Raw genomic sequence first — 18,487 nt, forward strand, 5'->3', positions numbered from 1 at the left:
GTGTATGCAAGCGTCGCACGCAGCATTGCTGGCACCGACAGAACGAACGTTCTGCAATTTTTGCAACCTCATTAAAAAAGACGTAACGCTCCTTCACCTCAGCATCGGTTGGTGTTCGTAGCTAACTCAATTAATTATAGCAATACCGGTTGCGTGGTGCAATGTTTACCTTTTTATGTTGAATTTTAATTTCATAATTTCGAGTGCCTCATCGTTCTTGTTGAGTAATTCAAAAAAAATAAATAAATAAAAAAAATAGAACAAAATAAACTTTTTTTTTACTTTGTTTCATTTTCTTCCCGTATCCACAGATGATTGGAAGCGTCGGAGGTCGACACATGTCGACGCGCCGCCGGGGCTCGTCCCCGATGGTGCGCTTAGGGAACAACCTCAACCTGCAGCTCGAGCCACCCGATGGGCCGAACACCCCGCGTGTCTCGCCGAGACGACGGCGAGCCGTTACGACCAGTGACCACAAAAGCTGTGCATTAATTCAAACAAGACTGAAACTAGGAGACATCATGTAAGTACACCAAACGGACTGCGTGTGGGAATTTTAAAGGAAAGCGTTTTCAAAACGCTAAACGAGAAAGAGAGAGCTTTCGAAAGCTTGGTTGAAATATTTCAATGCGAAGGATTAGTTTCCATGTATACCAATTACATTATTTAATGATGCTTTTGAATCTCCATGTGTGGTTTGAGAAGTATCTGCCTCGTTTAAGATGGTTTGGTTTGTTACAAAACCAATATTGACCAACATATGATCAAATTAAGGGAAAAAAACAGATTCATGAAATATTTCAATGGAGACGCCTAATGTTTCAAAGCTCGCCCGGCAGTCGCTCACCGACCGTCACTCATTTTCCCGCGCTGGTGAGTGTGCACTGTTTACAAACCGACCGTCCTGCGTACCAGTGGCCTCGCCCGACCCATTGACCGCATGCGCCCCTCCCCGGCCCATGTAGCTCCCGGTTTGACAGCGTGCGTTTACAGTGGCCGGTTGAGTTTTTCCCGCAGCGCCGTCACACGACCCAAACAAAAAGCCCTTCAGATGGGGGCGGCTCCAGACCAGTGCCAGTTGCTACACGTGCTATCAGTGCAGTGCCGTGTGGGTGTGTGAGTGTGTGTTCGATAGGCAATTCAAATTTGTGTGTTTACGTGTAGCTTTCCAGACGTAGCTGAGATATGAACCCCCCGCATGTGTGAGTGTGTGTGTGTACGTGGTAAAATAGCTCGGGTGGAAAAGTCATTTCCATCCCAAAAACGGAACGGTGCATTCATTCGTTTTCCAGAAGCCAAGCCGTTCGAACGTGTTTGTGCTCGCGTTTGCTAGAGGAAAAAAAGAGGAAAAGAAAGGAAAAAAAGTAACATAGTGAAGAAAATTCCACCCGCAAAAAGGGTCGTATAAGGAGGTGGCGCGGCAGGAAGGTGGTGTCATTCGGTGCATTCTCATTCTTGCCAGCGCGGCACCAAAAGGTTTGGAATAATGGTTCAGTGTTTTCGAACGGTGTGATCGAAATACCGAACCGAAAAGCTGCCCTTTCGAAATCAGTGTGTGTGCGTGTGTGCGTGCGTGCGTATGTGTGTATACTGGGAGGTGAAAAAAACGTACAGCCCGCATGGGATGTGGCAATAGTAGAATGTGAAAAAGAAAACCCCCTTGTGACGTTGCGTTTCGTTTGCGCAACAATGGAAATGTGGAGTTGCAGCGTCAGCAGGGAAAGTGAAAAGAAAAGAAAAAACGGGCTCCAAAGCCAATCGCACAACGCCCCACCCACTCGAACCCGTGAACCGTCCGTCCGCTATCACCATTGAAAAACTGGGGGAGAGTTATCACCCCAAGCCCAGGGATTTTCCTGCCCCATTCGTTCGTATCAGAACCTGCCATCTGCGCTGGATGCGGGGCTGCTGTCGGAGTGCTTTTTAAAATTTAATTACCTTAATTCGATTTGAGTGATGCAAGGCTCCACCTTGCTGCTACCTACCACCCGCCCCCTGCCCCTCCAATTGGTTAATGCAAGTGACCACTGAAAGCATTCACAGTGAAACAATGATGGGGAGTGTCAGCCGGGAATGTAGAAATCAATTGAAGTTGGTTAAACCAACACCTCACTGTGGTGCCATCAAATAATCTTTCCCACACACACACACACACACTCACACACACACTTACTACCTCTCTTCCTGACTCTTCTTCTTTCTCTAATTAATGCTCCCGAAAAAAAACAACGAACTCTCACACAAATCGTCCTCCAATTTTATCTCTTCTTTGTTTTATGTTCACTTTCAAACGACACAAAAAAAAACACAACCCCCAAATGGCCCATTTTTCCTTTAGCACAAGTGACTCTCTCCCATCATTCAACCCCTACGCTCCCCCCCCCCCCGCTCCCCCCTCCCCACCAATGTAACCGTGAAGGTGGTGGTAAAAAAGAAGTAGAAACAGCAGCAGCAGCAGCAGCAGCAGGAAAAAGCTGAGAAAACGGGAGCACCCAACTGGGTTTGTACGTGATGGTGTTGGTGGTGGTGGTGGTGGTGTTGGTGGCGGTGGTGGCATTGTCCAAGGCAAAGAAAGGCCTCTTCTATTCGCCCTCGTATCGGAAGCTCTCCCGTGTGTTTTAATGTGTTCGTGCGATCCTGTCGAGCAGCGGAAACGGAGCAACCGCCATGGTACGCTCGCCGTGCTGGTGGTGGTGGTGCGCCGAGAAGGAAGCAAACTGTGAACGAGCAAGCGAGCGCGCTTGATTTCCCTCTCCCTTTCGCGCAGCGTAAATGTGTCTTGTGTGTGTGTGCGCGCGCCAACAAAGCGAGCTCATGGGGCAGCAAAATTATGCCTTCGTGCGGGGGTGGAAAACAAGTTCCCTGTTGTGTCTCTGCTAGTGTATGTCTGTTTGTGTGTGTGTGTGTGTGTTTACTGGAAAAGGCTTTGACGCTCGGTGGTCGTGCAGCAGCAAAGCCTGCTTCGCACGTTTCACGTATGAGCTTGATAGGGGACTTGATTGGGGAGTGCTAAAGCGAGAGAAAAAGAGCAAAAGAAGAGAGCGTTGTGTGGCTGTGTGTGTACGTGGCGAGCGAACCCGCAACCTATCGCAGCACGTGAGATGACACAGCCACGGAGAGAAAGCGAGTAGCTAGGTGTCGGAGCAGCGTGTTTCGTGCATGGGGCGCCATCTGGTGCCGTTCGCCCGGAAGCTCGCCCAGTGGAGTGTTTTCCATTCGTGTTGCGGCGCTACTAAATCGCTACAATCCGCGTGTGTGCGTGTGTTTCTTTCCCTTTTTTCTTCCCTCTTTTCGGGTGAATAGTAGCAAAGGCAGAGCAAGCTGCTAGCAAAATCATTTAAAATCGTTCACAAAATCGCGTGTGCCACAGCATCCCAAGGAAGTGTGTGTGTGTTTGTGTGTATGTTGTGGTGAAGTGGTAAAGTGCAAATCGGTGGAGGAACCAGCGTGAAACAAAGCAAACGGCAGCTGGAAGCTGATCGTTTGTCGGGTCGGCTGCGTCGGCGGAAGGGCTCCCCGCTCGCCCAAAGGGTACTGTGTTTGGCCGCCTGTCTGGATCCACGCTAAAGCAAACCCAGCGGCTGCACAAATGTATTACGTCGGTGGCTCGGTGTAACCCAATATGGCCCTGTGGTCGTCCAGCGCTGGTACTGCACACTGGGAAAAACTGACGGTGGGTGTACGGGATTTGATACTGATTGGAGTCGGCTGCTGCTCATGGCAGGGTAGAGAAACACGAAAGCATTAATCAAGCAGATGAAACTACAAAGGCATTGCAAATAATAATAATAATAATAATAATAAGAATAATAATAATAATAATAAACGGCCCTCCCCTTTATGTTCCACAAAAGCTTTGCCGTTCCGAGCGCTGGTGTCCTTCGACGGGCGCACTCTGTGCTTCGCCTGCTTTCTTGTCGCGGCGTCGAATGCAAATGCAAAGCGCTCGCATAGCATTGTGCAGCCCCGTATAGTGCGACAAGCAGAAACCGGTGGATAAGCGAGAGGTGGAAAGAAACCTTTGGAGGGCAAGGAAAATCAATGCATTTCGTTCTATTTATCGAACCTGGTTGTCACCTTGCCTTGAAGGTATCGGCGCTTTGCTTACTCCCCGTCCAATGTCGCTGGTTTCAATGTGGAGGCGTTCGAGCCGAGAATGGTTGCTCCATTCATCGCTGAGCGCCGAGGTTCGCTTGCAGGGCACATCAGCAACACCAAAACACTGATAAAATCGTATACTGATATTGATCGTACACAACATGCTAGTAAAATAAAGCCCCAAAATGCCATGAAAATGAAAGTGATGTTGTCTGTTGAATAAAAAAAAAGCTACAAAAGATCAGAGTGCTTCTCACTTTCGGTGAACACATTTTGTAACTACACACTACGCACATTTTGCGTCTCGTGGTGTCCCACAAACCATAACTGATCGATTGGAAAATTGTATGAATTACCGTTTCCCGTTTCCGTCTAAACTTATCCAACCGAGATGCCGCTGGTGATGAGTTCGCTTTGATCTGCTCCACTGGTGCATGGGTTGCGAATTTTGGCAGCTTCTTTCGGCCCCTAGAGCTGGGAGGGATTTTCCTTTGTTCTTTTCTGCTGACACACTCTAATGAACCGATGAGATGGAATTAGGCACGACAAAAAAACAGGCATCGATCGATTTTCAAACCAACTTGTGTTAATTACGGTGCCACTGTAAGCAACTTCTAGGGAGCAGTGTAGGGTGTTTTTTTGCGTGAGCATGTGTGTTTGAACAACATCAGCTTCAATGGCTAGAGGATCAATAAATTGATTTGTATTTTCTGCACCAACTGTAAGCTTCACTCTAAACGCCTAAAGGTATGCAATTTTCGCGACAATACTGCTCTTTTGCGCATTTTGCTTACTTAAAAGAGTTATTAAACAACATTGACACATTTGCCTTGCCGATAATCATTAACAAATTAACATGATCCCATAACTACTGAAAGCTTCTTGGCATTGCTTTAACAGGAGCAGCCTGGTGCTAGAATAATGACACATAAATGCGGGATGAAACACGAAACGGTGTGACCTACATGAAGCATTGCCAATGGTCTGCCATTTTTCTCTAAAAACTGGGTCAAACTAATAAGCCAACTATGATATATGCAATCCGCCTTCTAATCCTACCCACATTCCGTGCCCCCGGCAAACAAATAAAAGGAAAACAGGATGCATTAATCATACGGAACACAACACCGTACACGCTGACAATTACGTGATCCACCCTTTGTTGTGCCATCGGTCGTTTTCCGGCCCCAAAGGTCAAACGATTCAAGCGATTGGCGTTCAGCTGAGCAAAAAACCATTTACTACGCTTGTGCAACCGTTCAGCATACCACATCGCAGCCCTTCTCCGCCTAGCGCCACTTTATTCAATCGTGTGAAAAGGCTGGTCGAGTTGCAAATTTGTGTGTCGGGCTGCCCTTAGCATCGATGAGGCTTGAAAACTCTTCCCCCCATTTCAAAATGGGGCTTACCAATTCATTGTCAGACCCACGACGTCAATCAGGCAGCGGGTTTTGGGGGGGGGGGGGGGGGATGGCTTCGGTGGGCTTCGGACACTCCCGTCCCGGGCTTAGGGACAGCAAAATCCAAAATCCATTCCGCTGCTTCAAGGGGCGAAGCGAAAAGACGTGCCGGTTTTGCTGCTCACCGGGGGGGCTAAGCCGCTGCCAGGCTGGGCCGGGAATCGGGCGGACGCTTACGACGGCTGACCTTGCAAGGGTGTGGACGCTCCGGGTTCGCTCATCGTTCTCTGCCTCTTGCCTGAAACTACTTGAAAGCAATGGAGCAAAGTGGCAGGTGAACAGAAAGGAAAAAAATGAGACAATAAACACACCCCACACACACACACACACACACACACACACACACACACACACATACACAAAAACGCACACAATAACTCATCCAGCTTCCAGTGCAAAATCGATACGGCTCGTGTTTTTGTCGTGCGGAGAGAGTGAGAGAGAGAGCGGGGGCAGGCCTTTGCATCGTGGCGGCAACCGTTACGTGGTAACATTGTTAGAGCACGTTCAAGGACACGCGCTCTATTGATCTTGGTCGCATTTTCCTGATGTCCCACGTAGTCTCGAGGATGGTCGCCACCGGGGTTTTAAGCGTGGCTGGAGTGTTCCATACCACCAGCAGGGCGGTCCAGCACGACGTAATGAACCCGATGTGTGGCCGATATCTTTCAATCTAGTGGTGCGCGGTGGAGCATTATCCGGCCGCTTGCACCCCCACCAGCCGGTGAGGTCTTGGGTGCGGTAATTTGATAATTCCGCCACGATACTTGTGCCGTACCAGCAGCCACCATTCCTCGGGGAGGGGAAAGACACACAGGTTCGCACAAATTGTGCCCAGCGTAACATAAAACGCGGGCTCATCGTAATGATTACGCGCGGCGGGCAGTAATAACGAATGGGCGGCCATCAATCGTATTCGCTCTAATGATGATCACTGCACATTGAAAGAGTCGATCCTTTCCGGGGAGCAGGAAGCGCACCCACGCACACGTCGTAGCATCACAGGGAGGCCTCGCCTTCCCCCGGCAGGCTAAAAATAGAACGGCCCCACGGCAGAGTTTCCGTTCCATCACAATGACGCAGACGGTTGGCATAGGGAACCCTCCTTTTGGGGGGCGGATGGGTAGCACTCGCGCTTTTCTTGTGTGTGCGAGGAGAAATTATTTTCCAAAAACCACCACGTGTCGGAACAGCCACCACGGACGGACGGACGGACGGGGTGTAGCGCATGTTGCTTCAGCGGGTTCGCCCGATCGGTCGTGTCTCGCGCTTCAACCATCGCCATTTGCCGAGCGGACGGTTAATACGGTCTGGCACACTTGAGCCGAGCGAGCGAGGTACAGCGTCAGACTTGTTTATGTGTTGACTTATCGATTATTGCACACGGTGCGGGTGTGTGGGTGTGCAGGGGTACGGGAGGTTAGAGCCATGTTCGTGTAGGAAAGGTTTGGCTAGCTCACCATTATCATCGCCGTGCATTCTATATTTACGTTTGGTTGGTTGGTTGGTTGCGGGGCAGAGTGCGCCTTCTTTTTTTCCCTTCCCCTCCCCCCCCCCCCATCCCCATAGAGCTCACATTAATATTTCCACTACGATTCCTGCCCACACAGGCACACTGGATTGATCCTTGGCGTTTTTAGTAAGCCAACCATACCGTGTGCACTTCGCCTTTCGAGCGCCCAACACTCAAGCAACTCGCGTGAAGGTCTCGCCCGTTGCGGGTGCAACTGTTGTTCTGTACCGTCCTGGTGTCGTGCCTTGTACGTGTGTGTATCATTGAGTGTGACGTAATCGTGTGTATACATAATTTAGAGAGACAGCTTTGTCTAACCCCCGTCGCTGTTCGTGTTCCATTCCGGGTCCGGTCGGGGCGTTCCGGTTTTGGGTTGAGTGTTCGATTGTTTTACTAGCAGCCGCATGTGTGTGACATGTGGCGGCCGTAGTATCCTGTGGTTCGAAGTTTATGTCACGCTTGTGACGGTTTTATGTCACTTTACATGATTTCGTATCCGTTTTTATTGATAGGCGATAGGGGCGATGAGGTTCTGGGTGCCAAGATAGCCGGTGCCGGGGCCGGGAATGCATTACCGTTTGAATGTTTTATACGCTACGAGATACAGCGACGGTCGGGCGCGTGTTCTCCGCGTGTGGCATATTATCCTTTCGGGCAGGGTGGTGGTAAGCGATACCAAATAAAAGCAGACGCAAAGGCATGTACCGGTTGGCCAGCGCCGAACGAAGGTAGGGCCAAATCTGCAGGTGAATTAAGTGCTCGCCAAAGCTTAGCATTTTGACAGACGTCGAGAGCAAGCGGGGGGAGCTGGCTGGCACGTGCTGCGTGGTGTCATGAACGAAAGCAGTAAACCTGAAGGACATAACAATTTATGGCAAGATTCGGATTGCCGGTACGAAACACACCGAGCCAGAGTTGCCGAGAAAGAAGCAGGTTCGGAATGGTGTGTTCAGCTGAATTTATGGTGATTTCATGATATGCGATCGTTACGCCGCCCCCGGACCGTTCCCTAAACGATGCCGGAAATGATAAACAAGCATGCCTCTGCCCTTCGGAGCGGTGCGTTGGCGTTAGCTCCATGCCCGTCCTCGCGGGACTCATCGTGGAGGATATAATTTACTCACTTTCTCGTCGCTAATCGTATTTTTTTTTAGCGACAGTCAACTTGCGACTCGAACAGTGTCACGCAATACGGCTTTCCGGCCCGCTGTTTCGGTACGAGCCCATTTCCCGGCGGTTTTTGGAGCGCAACAGTTGATACGCGGGGCAGCGATGTACAATCCATCCACCGACATCAATCATCGTTCGAGGGCGAACGATGTCACGCAGCATAAACGGTCTGCGATTAGCAGACGGGCCCGTGCACTGTCGTTCGGTAGAAAAAAAGGAGCTTTCGAACAGTGGAAGCAATGGTAACGAACGGCAAAAAGCCATTCAATGGGGACAGGAAACAGCCAATTAGATATTCCATAGCTTCATTCCGCGAAAGTAGGCACCCGGATGTCACTGCTGTTAGGTTGAAGTATGTGCAATAAAATAACGAGCAATGTGAAGAAATATAGGCTGCTCAGGAGAATGCACAGAGCAGATCGAAGCTGCTATCCGGTTCGAAAGACCAAACATTGTGCCGATGTCATTAGAGCTACTACTAGCTTACTTAATAAATATGACAAATTTACGTTGGGTGTATACCATATGTATAGCAAGAAGGAATTCATGAAAGAGGAACGAGTAGAATAATTTTTTTCTGCATACATTTAGGCGCTCATGCCGATCTAAGGTACTTCTGAAATGTAGCATTGAATGTGTTTAAAAAGCACTAGAAAGACTTTTAGGTTACATTTTCCATGAATCTTATTCGGAAACTCACACTCGCATATAGACGGTGTACAAAAATCGATAGAAATTAATCATAAATCATTGCCGAGCTTCAAGTGCGATATCTATCTAACCACAGCGTCACTCGCTCCACTCGCAGCGCTCCACTCTGCATGCCATAACCTCGTACAACAAATCGGTTCTATCATAACCGCAGACCGTAGGCACGGCACAGTTCCGATTTCGTGACTGAAAGCCATATCTCTCGGCTTGTGCTACATCTCTTACCCTCACTTGTTTGCCTCGCGTCACCGTACTTCCTACTAGTATGTGGCCAGCGAGCAATAAGTGTTGTGATTTGTACAGCGAATGAAGGCATAGGTAGTCAAAGTTGTTTGGCAGAGCACGATTCACAGTTTGCTACTTGTTTGAATCCGCAACAAATGACGCGGCGTAGCCTCGGGCGTGAAACTCGCGTGAGTTTAATGGGCGAAGCACCGCGTTACAAGTCGATTAAAAGCAGAGCACGTAAGCTAAACGGTAGCACATCAGGCGTCTCTCGCACTCTAGAACGCTGTACAGCAATAGGAATTGAACGTGTAACTTTTCTGCATCCCAGGGGCCATCTGTGACCCAGTTCCGTTTCCGTCTGCCTGGCTGGCGGTTGATGAACTTTATTATGGGACGATAAGCTGCAACCGAGGAAGGGGCGGAGAGGCCAGCAATGTATAGCGCAAGCATTCTTTTCATCCCAGGATGAAGATCCTGCTGCCACTCACCGAAAGCAGCATGCATGCAACATATCATGGCAGCATTGTTCGTGAAGCTGCATCCAGGTCTAAATTTATCTATGCACAGGTCGATCCGGTAGCACACCGTAGAAATACTGTGCCATCGACTAACGAAGTACGGACGTCACATCAGCAACAGCGTAACAGTCTGATTATGGTGCTTTCGCTCTTCCCGCCCGGTGCTTTTGCTAATGCTGATGAGGGAGTTCATCCTTTTATCAAGGGGCGGCTGACTGCAGTCCATCGCCAACATCATCATTCGAGCGATGGGCGTGCATGCATACCTGCAGGAGCAGTGCTGGGAGCGTTCGACCTGATTTAATGGTGGTTGCGCAATTGCGAACGAGTTCTTGGTGCTGGTAGTGACGGAGGGTGAAAAAAATAGTAATCAGTCACTGTGGGCTTGAACGCGGGAGATGATACGCCGCAGAAGAGTGTAGCTCTGAAGGTCTGCAATGTTGAGCAGAGATGATGTACAGCAGTAACGTCGATAGAATTAAGTTTTGATTTCTTTTTTCAACGTTGGCACATAATACGTCCCTTGTGATTTGTAAAGTATGTGAGTCAATGTCAAGTCATATTACGCAAAGAAAAAATCCAATATTCTTATCTGAACGAATAAATCAGCCACATTCGGCTGGATAGCAAGCTTTGTTGGGTAGATTGCATAACTTTTGGCTGATTGGTAGCTTATGAGATTGATCGACGTGCAAGAAAAACTATAACCACTGATTGTAAAGAAACTCATCTCATATCAACTTATCGGACAATTTAACTTAATATAACGTTTGTGTGTTAAAACGTTATAATGTAATATTTTAAATACTATTTCACTCGTAAACTAACACCCTCTAACGATTCATTTTTTTTCAGGTTGGCTGCAGCTCAAGAAGCGGCGCTCGCAGGTCAGACCTCGAACGGGACTCAGTTCGGACGCAAAGGAGGCCACTATTTAGCTGATAGAATGGGTGGCCCCAGCAGTCAAGGGGGTCAGCCTCTGGCTGGAGGCGGACCCACCTCGCTCTTTATTTTATCAGAGGACAACATCATTAGGAAGTACGTAGGAGATGGATCCTGCCATCACACGCCAAAAGTTCTGGCCGAAAAGTTCCCCGCATTAACAAAATCTCCTCCTGCTCCGTCCACCCCCTCTCCAACTCTGCAGATACACACGGTTCATCATTGAATGGCCTCCGTTCGAGTACGCTGTGCTGCTGACAATCATTGCCAATTGCGTGGTATTGGCTCTGGAGGAGCACTTACCTCATGGAGACAAGACGATACTTGCTCAGAAGCTGGAAAAAACGGAAGCATATTTTTTGGGCATCTTCTGCGTCGAAGCATCACTGAAGATCCTCGCCTTAGGGTTTGTTATGCACAAACACTCCTACCTCAGGAACATATGGAACATAATGGATTTTTTCGTCGTAGTTACGGGGTAAGTCGTAGGCCACAGTGTGAGGTCAAAGGTGAAAGCGTCCCCTTTTTGTGCGGCAAGAGAGGAATTTTACACTCTATTTTACAGCGGAAACCTTTCGGACTTTTAAGCAGCCTACAGCATGGTTTCATGGTTTTTTGTTTTCTTGTGCTATTCTTCTTCGTAACATAAACACTTTTAACGGCATCGCGCCGTGAAGTTAACACTCTATCCACCTGCACATATAGCCCCAACCACTAACCGTACCCCTTTATTCATTCGCGCACAGTTCAATGACTATTTTCGCTGAGGCCAACGTTGACGTTGATTTGCGAATGCTTCGATCATTTCGTGTTTTGCGGCCGCTTAAGCTTGTTTCAAGGATTCCAAGTAAGCGAAGGTGCCGGTGGCGGCAGCGTTCGTCACCGTCAATTAATGCTAGCGAAACCATAGCGTGTTTTTTTTTCCTCCATAGTGGCCAGTTTGCTAGTGCTAGTACAAGTACGGTGTTTTCGACCGATCGTTCTACTAACCGTTTGCGCGTGTGTTCGGTGGCGGTGGCTTCCCGTCGGCCGGCTTTGGTTGAACGGGAACTGCTGCCAGCAGTTAATTGCTACTAGTTGTTTTCTTTTCTTTTTCGTTCATACCTTACTGTTACACAGCGATTTGTCGTTTCGTTATACGCTAGGAATAGTATCTAGGATGTAGAGGGGTTTGTCTTCTTCTTTAGTTACTTAACGGTCCACTCAACGCTAACGATTCGTCCGCCGTGCTCCCAAACTTCGTGGCCTAAGTATGTCAAGACCCTGGGTGGGAGTGATATGCAAAATCCATCGTAAACCGTAAGCCAGGACAAGGTTACTGGGACGCCCAGCGGAACGCGGCAGGGCACCTGCTGGTGAAATTGACCTTAATAGGATCAACCCGACTCGTCACGAGGTCAAGTGTGGTATAAATGAGGAGAAAGCTTGACTGTTCTGATTCGGTTCTGTAGTTCGGAGTGTCGTAAAAAATTTCCATACCATCGCCCATTGCCATCAGCATCAAGTCGTTGATGACCGCGTGAAGTGGATCCCCGCGAAGGTTGCATCGCAATGGACTAAATCTTGCCAGCAATTTATAATACAACGTATCGCGTAAATCTCCGACTGCTGACAGCCCAATTTGAGTCGCTTTATTTTTATCCTTTCCACGCCCCTAGTGCTAGTGCTAAGTAATTTTAGATTTTTTTACTAACAACGTCTTCACTGAACACTTTTTTACCCCCGGAATTATTCCTCTGTTTGCTAGATTCATCACATTGTTCCCCCAAAAGGGACCGGAAGTAGATCTGAGAACACTAAGGGCGATCCGTGTGTTAAGGCCCTTAAAATTAGTTTCTGGAATTCCTAGTGAGTAGTCAATCCTAGACGCCGGCTGGCAAAACTAGCAGTAGTACATGTAGCGTATTTATTTATTTATTTCTACTTTTCGTAGTAATAATTAATAATGATTAGTAACAAAGTAATATTTTCAAAATTTTACTTCTATTTTTTTCTTAATCATTCAAGGTAATAGTTGTTTTCTTAATTTTTAAAATTTAATCAAAGTTGTTTTGTAGTTTATGAAAAAAAAAACAATATTTTAGAACTCCACTTAGTAATTTCAGGTTGAAGTAAAAGTATTTGTGTTCTTGTTTTCATAGTATCATTGTTGTATTCTAGTTTAGCACCTGTAATTATACTGAAACGACAAACAAGCTACTAAGAGCATTCTTTCATGCAAAAAGCAGCAATTAAATCTAATACTCTCCTAAATCTATGCAATTTTCATAGCAAAACGCCCGATTTTATGCAGCGTGCGCAACTCATTTCCCTTCGTAAGCAGCTTTTTTGTCGTTTCTAGCACTGCTTACACCTGTAGTTGAATGAAGCTGAAGTTAATTTATGATTTGTTCATGACCCACTAACACACGCTCTCCGACCGTCCCTTTCTTTTGTCACTCGTGCGGACTAACTTGCCCACTTCTCCAGGTTTACAAGTAGTCTTAAAATCAATCATCAAAGCCATGGCGCCCTTGCTGCAGATAGGATTGTTGGTCTTGTTTGCAATTGTTATCTTTGCAATCATAGGCTTAGAGTTTTACTCCGGTGCGCTACACAGGAGCTGTTATAGCTTAGAGGATATCTGTAAGTACGCGCGCGATAGCGCTGTAATGGCGTTTGCGCCAGCTCCAGTAACCGCTTTTCGCACTCCACTCCACTCCGCTCCGTGCAGCTCAAATCGTGAAGGAGGGCGAATTCCCGACGCCTTGCAATGCAGATAACGACACGATAGCACCGACCGGTGCGTACGTCTGCAACAGCAGCGACAGCACGTGCATCGAGCAGTGGGAAGGGCCCAACTTCGGCATTACCAGCTTCGATAACATTGGGTTCGCCATGCTGACCGTCTTTCAGTGCATCACGATGGAGGGCTGGACGGCAATCCTGTACTGGGTAGGTTTGGCCACCGCTTGGGGTGGGCACCCTGCACCCTGCGTTCAGCATACTTCATGCTTCATGCTTCTCTGCGCTGTACTTCCAGACGAACGATGCGCTCGGGTCAACGTTTAATTGGATCTACTTCGTGCCGCTCATCGTGCTGGGATCCTTTTTCATGCTTAATCTAGTTCTCGGTGTGCTCAGCGGGTAGGTATACGTGGTTTCACACTGGACCGGCCGGACCGGCCATCGATGATTTTTCGTCACACGTACCAAAAACAAAAATTGATTTATTTGTTGGCCAAGAGGCAGCACTTAATGCTGCCTTTCAGCAGGCTGCCACTCATTGCGTTTCGTTCTTCAAAGATTTTGTTTTTTCGTCCAGTATTAACTCACACAACAATTAACGTACCTCTTGTGTTTGTTTTGATATGTAATTTGTGCCCAAAAAACCAAACCAAAAAAATAAAACTGTGTCTGTGCCACACACACCTACATCCTTCCTTCACGTCCCGCCACGTCGCGCAGAGAGTTTTCCAACGAAAGGGGACGCGTTGAGCGACAGGCTCAATTTCACAAGTGTCGCTCCAGGCAAATGTTTGTCGAAGCAATGACATCATATCTCGACTGGATTACTCAAGCAGGTTTTAAAATTGATTTGTTTTGCTCTCTTCCGAACCTTCCGTAACAGATTTAAAAAAAAAAAAAAGCTCCCATTAAACCAGATCCGATCGGCTTCGCCTAGCACGCTCGAACGATCTGCTCCCATAGGCCCACCCCGACCCACCCATACAACTTTCCCTTGTAATAAACTTCCCCTTTATGCTCTTACTGCCGCAATGCTCGCCAGGCCACTCCCGGTTTTAGTTCCCTTTTTGAACGATTTTCTTTTCAGCTGGATCCAACCCCCCCCCCGCTCCTCCCAACCAACCTAGTTTTCCTCAACCCTGCCCTGCCCCGTACTATTCAGCCAGCTCTTACAGCGGCAAGCATTTACACGCAAAACAATTTATCTATTTCGTTCCGTAACCACTTCCGTTCTTTTGTGCGCCGAGCTTTCGTACAAAAAAATCAGCAAACGCAAAGCAGCAAAGATAAGCAACCCGCGCGCTAGGCAAACGCGCAACGTACGGTCGAACTTTCCGTGTTTTTTTTTTCTTCTGTTTTTCTTTTCCGTTTCGCTTGTTGTATGGCTCCCATTGTTTTTTGGTTTTAACCTACGATTCTCTCTTCAAAAACCATTTATCGCCCTATTTTCCCTTTCCTCCCCGTAGAGAGTTTGCGAAGGAGAGGGAAAAGGTAGAAAACCGCCAAGAGTTTCTGAAGCTACGTAGGCAACAGCAGCTAGAAAAAGAGCTAAACGGCTACGTCGAGTGGATTTGTAAAGCGGGTAGAGTATTGCTATTGTTTTGGCTTGTGCATGTGCAAACCACCCCCCCCCCCTGTCCTGCCTGTTCGAACCACCACATTCCGTTTTCGGCATCCCACACTGCACACGACACCTACCCCCGCCCCTCTGAACCCCACCCTCCGGGGAAGGCAGGCGCCCTGTATGGGGGGGCACAAAACACGCCCGAGGGCGGCGGAGCTTTTGCCAACCCAGGGGGTTTTTCTGGATGCTCCAACGATCCCTATCTGCACGCTATCATCCGGCTACGGCAAATCTTGCACGAATTCCCGTACCATTTTGGCTCGCCACCCCTTCATCCCTCAGCAAACCACCATCCTCACGTCCCCATACGCTGAGCGACTGCGGAGCGCGCCTACTAATTGGCTTACTAATTACTCTCGTCATTTTATTCTCCCATTTCAACCGAAACCACCCATCGCAACTCTCGATACACAAACACACATATACACACACACACACACATGCGACAAACACACAACCACACGTACAACACGTACTGCCTGTGCTGTTGTGTGCTCCCCATCCCCATCGAACTGGACGGCTACCATCTGGAAATTGGAACCGGAACCGCGTCAACTCGCACCTTCTACGCCTATACGGTGACATTTGCACGCACATCCCCCCCAAAACACACAAACACACCCACAGAGGAAGTGATCCTGGCCGAGGAGCGCACTACCGAGGAGGAACGGTTGCACATTATGGAAGGTTCGTAGTATAGCATTTGTTGTAACCGTTGTGTCATGGGAGTTGGTGGTAGTGTATCGATACGGAAATGCAGATTTAATATCATCCTCCTGCTCTCTATGCACCGCACAACGATCCCCATCCGATACATGCTCTCTGTGTGTGAGTGTGTGTGTGTATATTGAATGCGCACCACTACCAGCGGCGCCTCCCGTGCGGTAGGAAATTGGAACGCCATAAATTATGACATCGCGTTACATACTTGGTTCACCGCAGCGACACACATGGAACAATGCAAGGAATAAATAGAACAAACCCTATGGCCCCTTCCCCAGGGTTTCCTTGCCCTGCAAACCGCACCACGAACCGCTCACCCTGTACACCCGACCCCTCGCTCGCCGAACGTTCCCATCTTCTCTCTGTCTCAATCGGGGAAATTGGACACCTGCCATCGGGGACGACACGTGTGCCGTATGCTCGCTCGGTATTGCACAAACAACACACACCAACCATTTCCCAGCATACTTCGCATGCGCCGGCCGCAGTGCTCCGAGCCGAGACCAACACACCGCCACCGTAGGGCGAGTGGTGTAAAGGCGAGACGGTTTACTTCCCACGAGTGCAACACACCAACCCTCGCATACCAGCACGACGACAGATGAACTACACCGCCCGAAATGAACGCAGGCCGTCGGGTGAACACGCGCGAACCGACCGGAGGGTTCACGCTTATCACGTGAGCGTGTGCTCGTGGAACCCAGGTGACGGTTCCGGGCGCGCGTGTGTGCGTGTTGTTGTTTAGTGCGCGGGAAAAACTCCCAGAGAGTGAGAGTATGACACATGGAGAGAGAGAGAGAGAGAGAGAGAGAGAGAGAGAGAGAGAGAGAGAGAGAGAGAGAGAGAGAGAGAGAGCGAGAGCATTTAACATGGCATAGTTACATCAACTGTTGTTCTGCCCATGACGTCTGTTTATGTTTTCTCGCTTCCGTGCGATTCGGTCTTTATTCATACTTTTTTTTTCGTGTGTGTACTCTTTTCATGCTGCACCGACAACAGCTCGCCGGCGTGCAGCGGCCAAGCGGAAAAAGCTGAAAAATCTCGGCAAATCCAAATCCACCGACACCGAGGAGGACGACCCGGACGAAGATTGTGGTGATGACGGTAAATTGAGCTGTTAATTTTTATCTCTTCTCGTTTGACCCAAACCAAGTACCAAACGCGACAAACACAACCTTAAAACTTAATATAAAACATTAAAAATCAACATCACACACTAGCCCCTAACAGAACATTGTTAAGAACGACTAACAAACGCATAACATCAGACTTGTGTCATACAGATTACATGATTTAAGGCGCGTTGTTCGAAGCGCCTTAAAGTATGCAATCGAGAAACAAGTTGTAGTGTTGTTTGTAACCCTATTCACAGTTTTCCTACGGCTTCTACTCCAACATACACATACACATTTACACAGATACGGAAAATACAAAACGTAAACAAACATAGACACACATACACAGATACAAACACATCCACAGTGACCGAGCTGCAAACGTGTTCTATCCGTGATCTATCTGTGATGGTGTTGCGTTGAAACGTTTTGAAGTGTTAATTTTTTGTTTAAATACGTTCAGTTGTTACTTTACTCACCTCTACTACAACAACATCAACAACAACAACAACAACAACAACAACTACTACTACTACTACTACTACTACTACTACTACTACTACTACTCTGTGTTTCTCTGTCTTTATGTTTCTGTTTGGCCATATCCGTTTGAACATTTCCCGTCCGTGTTTGTTCGTTTGTTGGGTTTTCTATTCTTCATCTGTCTATTTTCTATTTCATGTTGCATGCACTGTATCTTCCCATACATCGCCACCGCGATCTGTCCTCACAACGATGTGCATTAATTTTTTTTGAATGTCAAACTTAAATGAAAATCAAAACATATTTTTGAACAAACAAACAAACCCAATCTCCGTGACGCGCGTGACAGTCTTTGTTCCGAAGCGCAAGAAAGGTAAAGGTACGGCATAAGTCAATTATTTCTCTATTGTTTTTTTACACAATTAGCAAGCTTCTCTGTAGGCGCTAGAGGGTTGTATTTTGGGCTGTATCTTGTATTATTGAAGTAAAACTTCAAACGGCAAACTAGCCAGTACGGTAATGTTGGTGCAGGGCTTAAAAGGTTAAAATTACACTCACTGAAAGGTGATCTGATAAAGGAGTTCGTAGCGTAGGCTAATGTTTGTAGAAGTTGCAATTAGGTGCAAAGCAACAAAGCAGGTAAATTGAATGTAAAATAAAGTAGTAAAGTAAAGAACGTGTCCGAGAAAGCGTATTGCAACAGGTGCTTCTTTTATAATTAGTGTAATACATTGAAACAACACGCTAGAGTTGTGAGCAACAAGCTTCTATCCATTCATTTTGTATAGATTGTGAACCATACCATTTCATTTGCATACATACTGTTTCGGTTGTATCACGCTAAAACGTTAGCGAAAGTAGTGATTTGTAGACCTTATCTCTGCCGAGTAGTCGTATAGAGCTGGCGGTGCATCTGCAGCAATCTAATTGGTTTCCCGGTTTCCCCTGTTCCTTTGCAGGTTACCTAAAAGCCAAAGTGAAAACGCAAGGAAAGTGTAAAGGCTTCTGGCGAGCGGAGAAGCGTTTCCGGTTCTGGATAAGACACACGGTCAAGACGCAATGGTTCTACTGGTTCGTCATAGTGCTGGTGTTCTTCAACACCGTCTGCGTTGCGGTTGAACACTACGGACAACCGAACTGGCTGACACAGTTTTTGTGTAAGTAGTCGCTACGAG

At 47.7% G+C, this 18,487-nt stretch overlaps 1 protein-coding gene across 8 annotated transcripts in view; it reads left to right on the top strand.

Moving 5' to 3' along the window:
- LOC121603398 (voltage-dependent calcium channel type A subunit alpha-1-like) overlaps nt 1-18,487 on the top strand; it is an 83,891-nt gene that overhangs the window by 34,169 nt on the left and 31,235 nt on the right. For 3 of the 8 annotated variants that reach the window (XM_041932040.1, XM_041932039.1, XM_041932043.1), the window contains exons 3-14: nt 312-523; nt 10,554-10,736; nt 10,846-11,118; nt 12,388-12,488; nt 13,110-13,265; nt 13,354-13,574; nt 13,663-13,766; nt 14,834-14,949; nt 15,619-15,678; nt 16,714-16,818; nt 17,662-17,691; nt 18,272-18,469. In XM_041932040.1, coding sequence (XP_041787974.1) covers nt 312-523; nt 10,554-10,736; nt 10,846-11,118; nt 12,388-12,488; nt 13,110-13,265; nt 13,354-13,574; nt 13,663-13,766; nt 14,834-14,949; nt 15,619-15,678; nt 16,714-16,818; nt 17,662-17,691; nt 18,272-18,469 — 1,759 coding nt within the window. Of the gene's footprint in view, nt 1-311; nt 524-1,296; nt 1,477-3,303; nt 3,674-10,553; nt 10,737-10,845; nt 11,119-12,387; nt 12,489-13,109; nt 13,266-13,353; nt 13,575-13,662; nt 13,767-14,087; nt 14,204-14,833; nt 14,950-15,618; nt 15,679-16,713; nt 16,819-17,661; nt 17,692-18,271; nt 18,470-18,487 lie in introns of those variants that run through there. The other 5 variants (XM_041932041.1, XM_041932042.1, XM_041932044.1 and 2 more) reach the window with 5 other exon arrangements.

The sequence above is a fragment of the Anopheles merus genome, chromosome 2R (assembly GCF_017562075.2).
Source record: "Anopheles merus strain MAF chromosome 2R, AmerM5.1, whole genome shotgun sequence".
Lineage (NCBI taxonomy): Eukaryota > Metazoa > Arthropoda > Insecta > Diptera > Culicidae > Anopheles > Anopheles merus.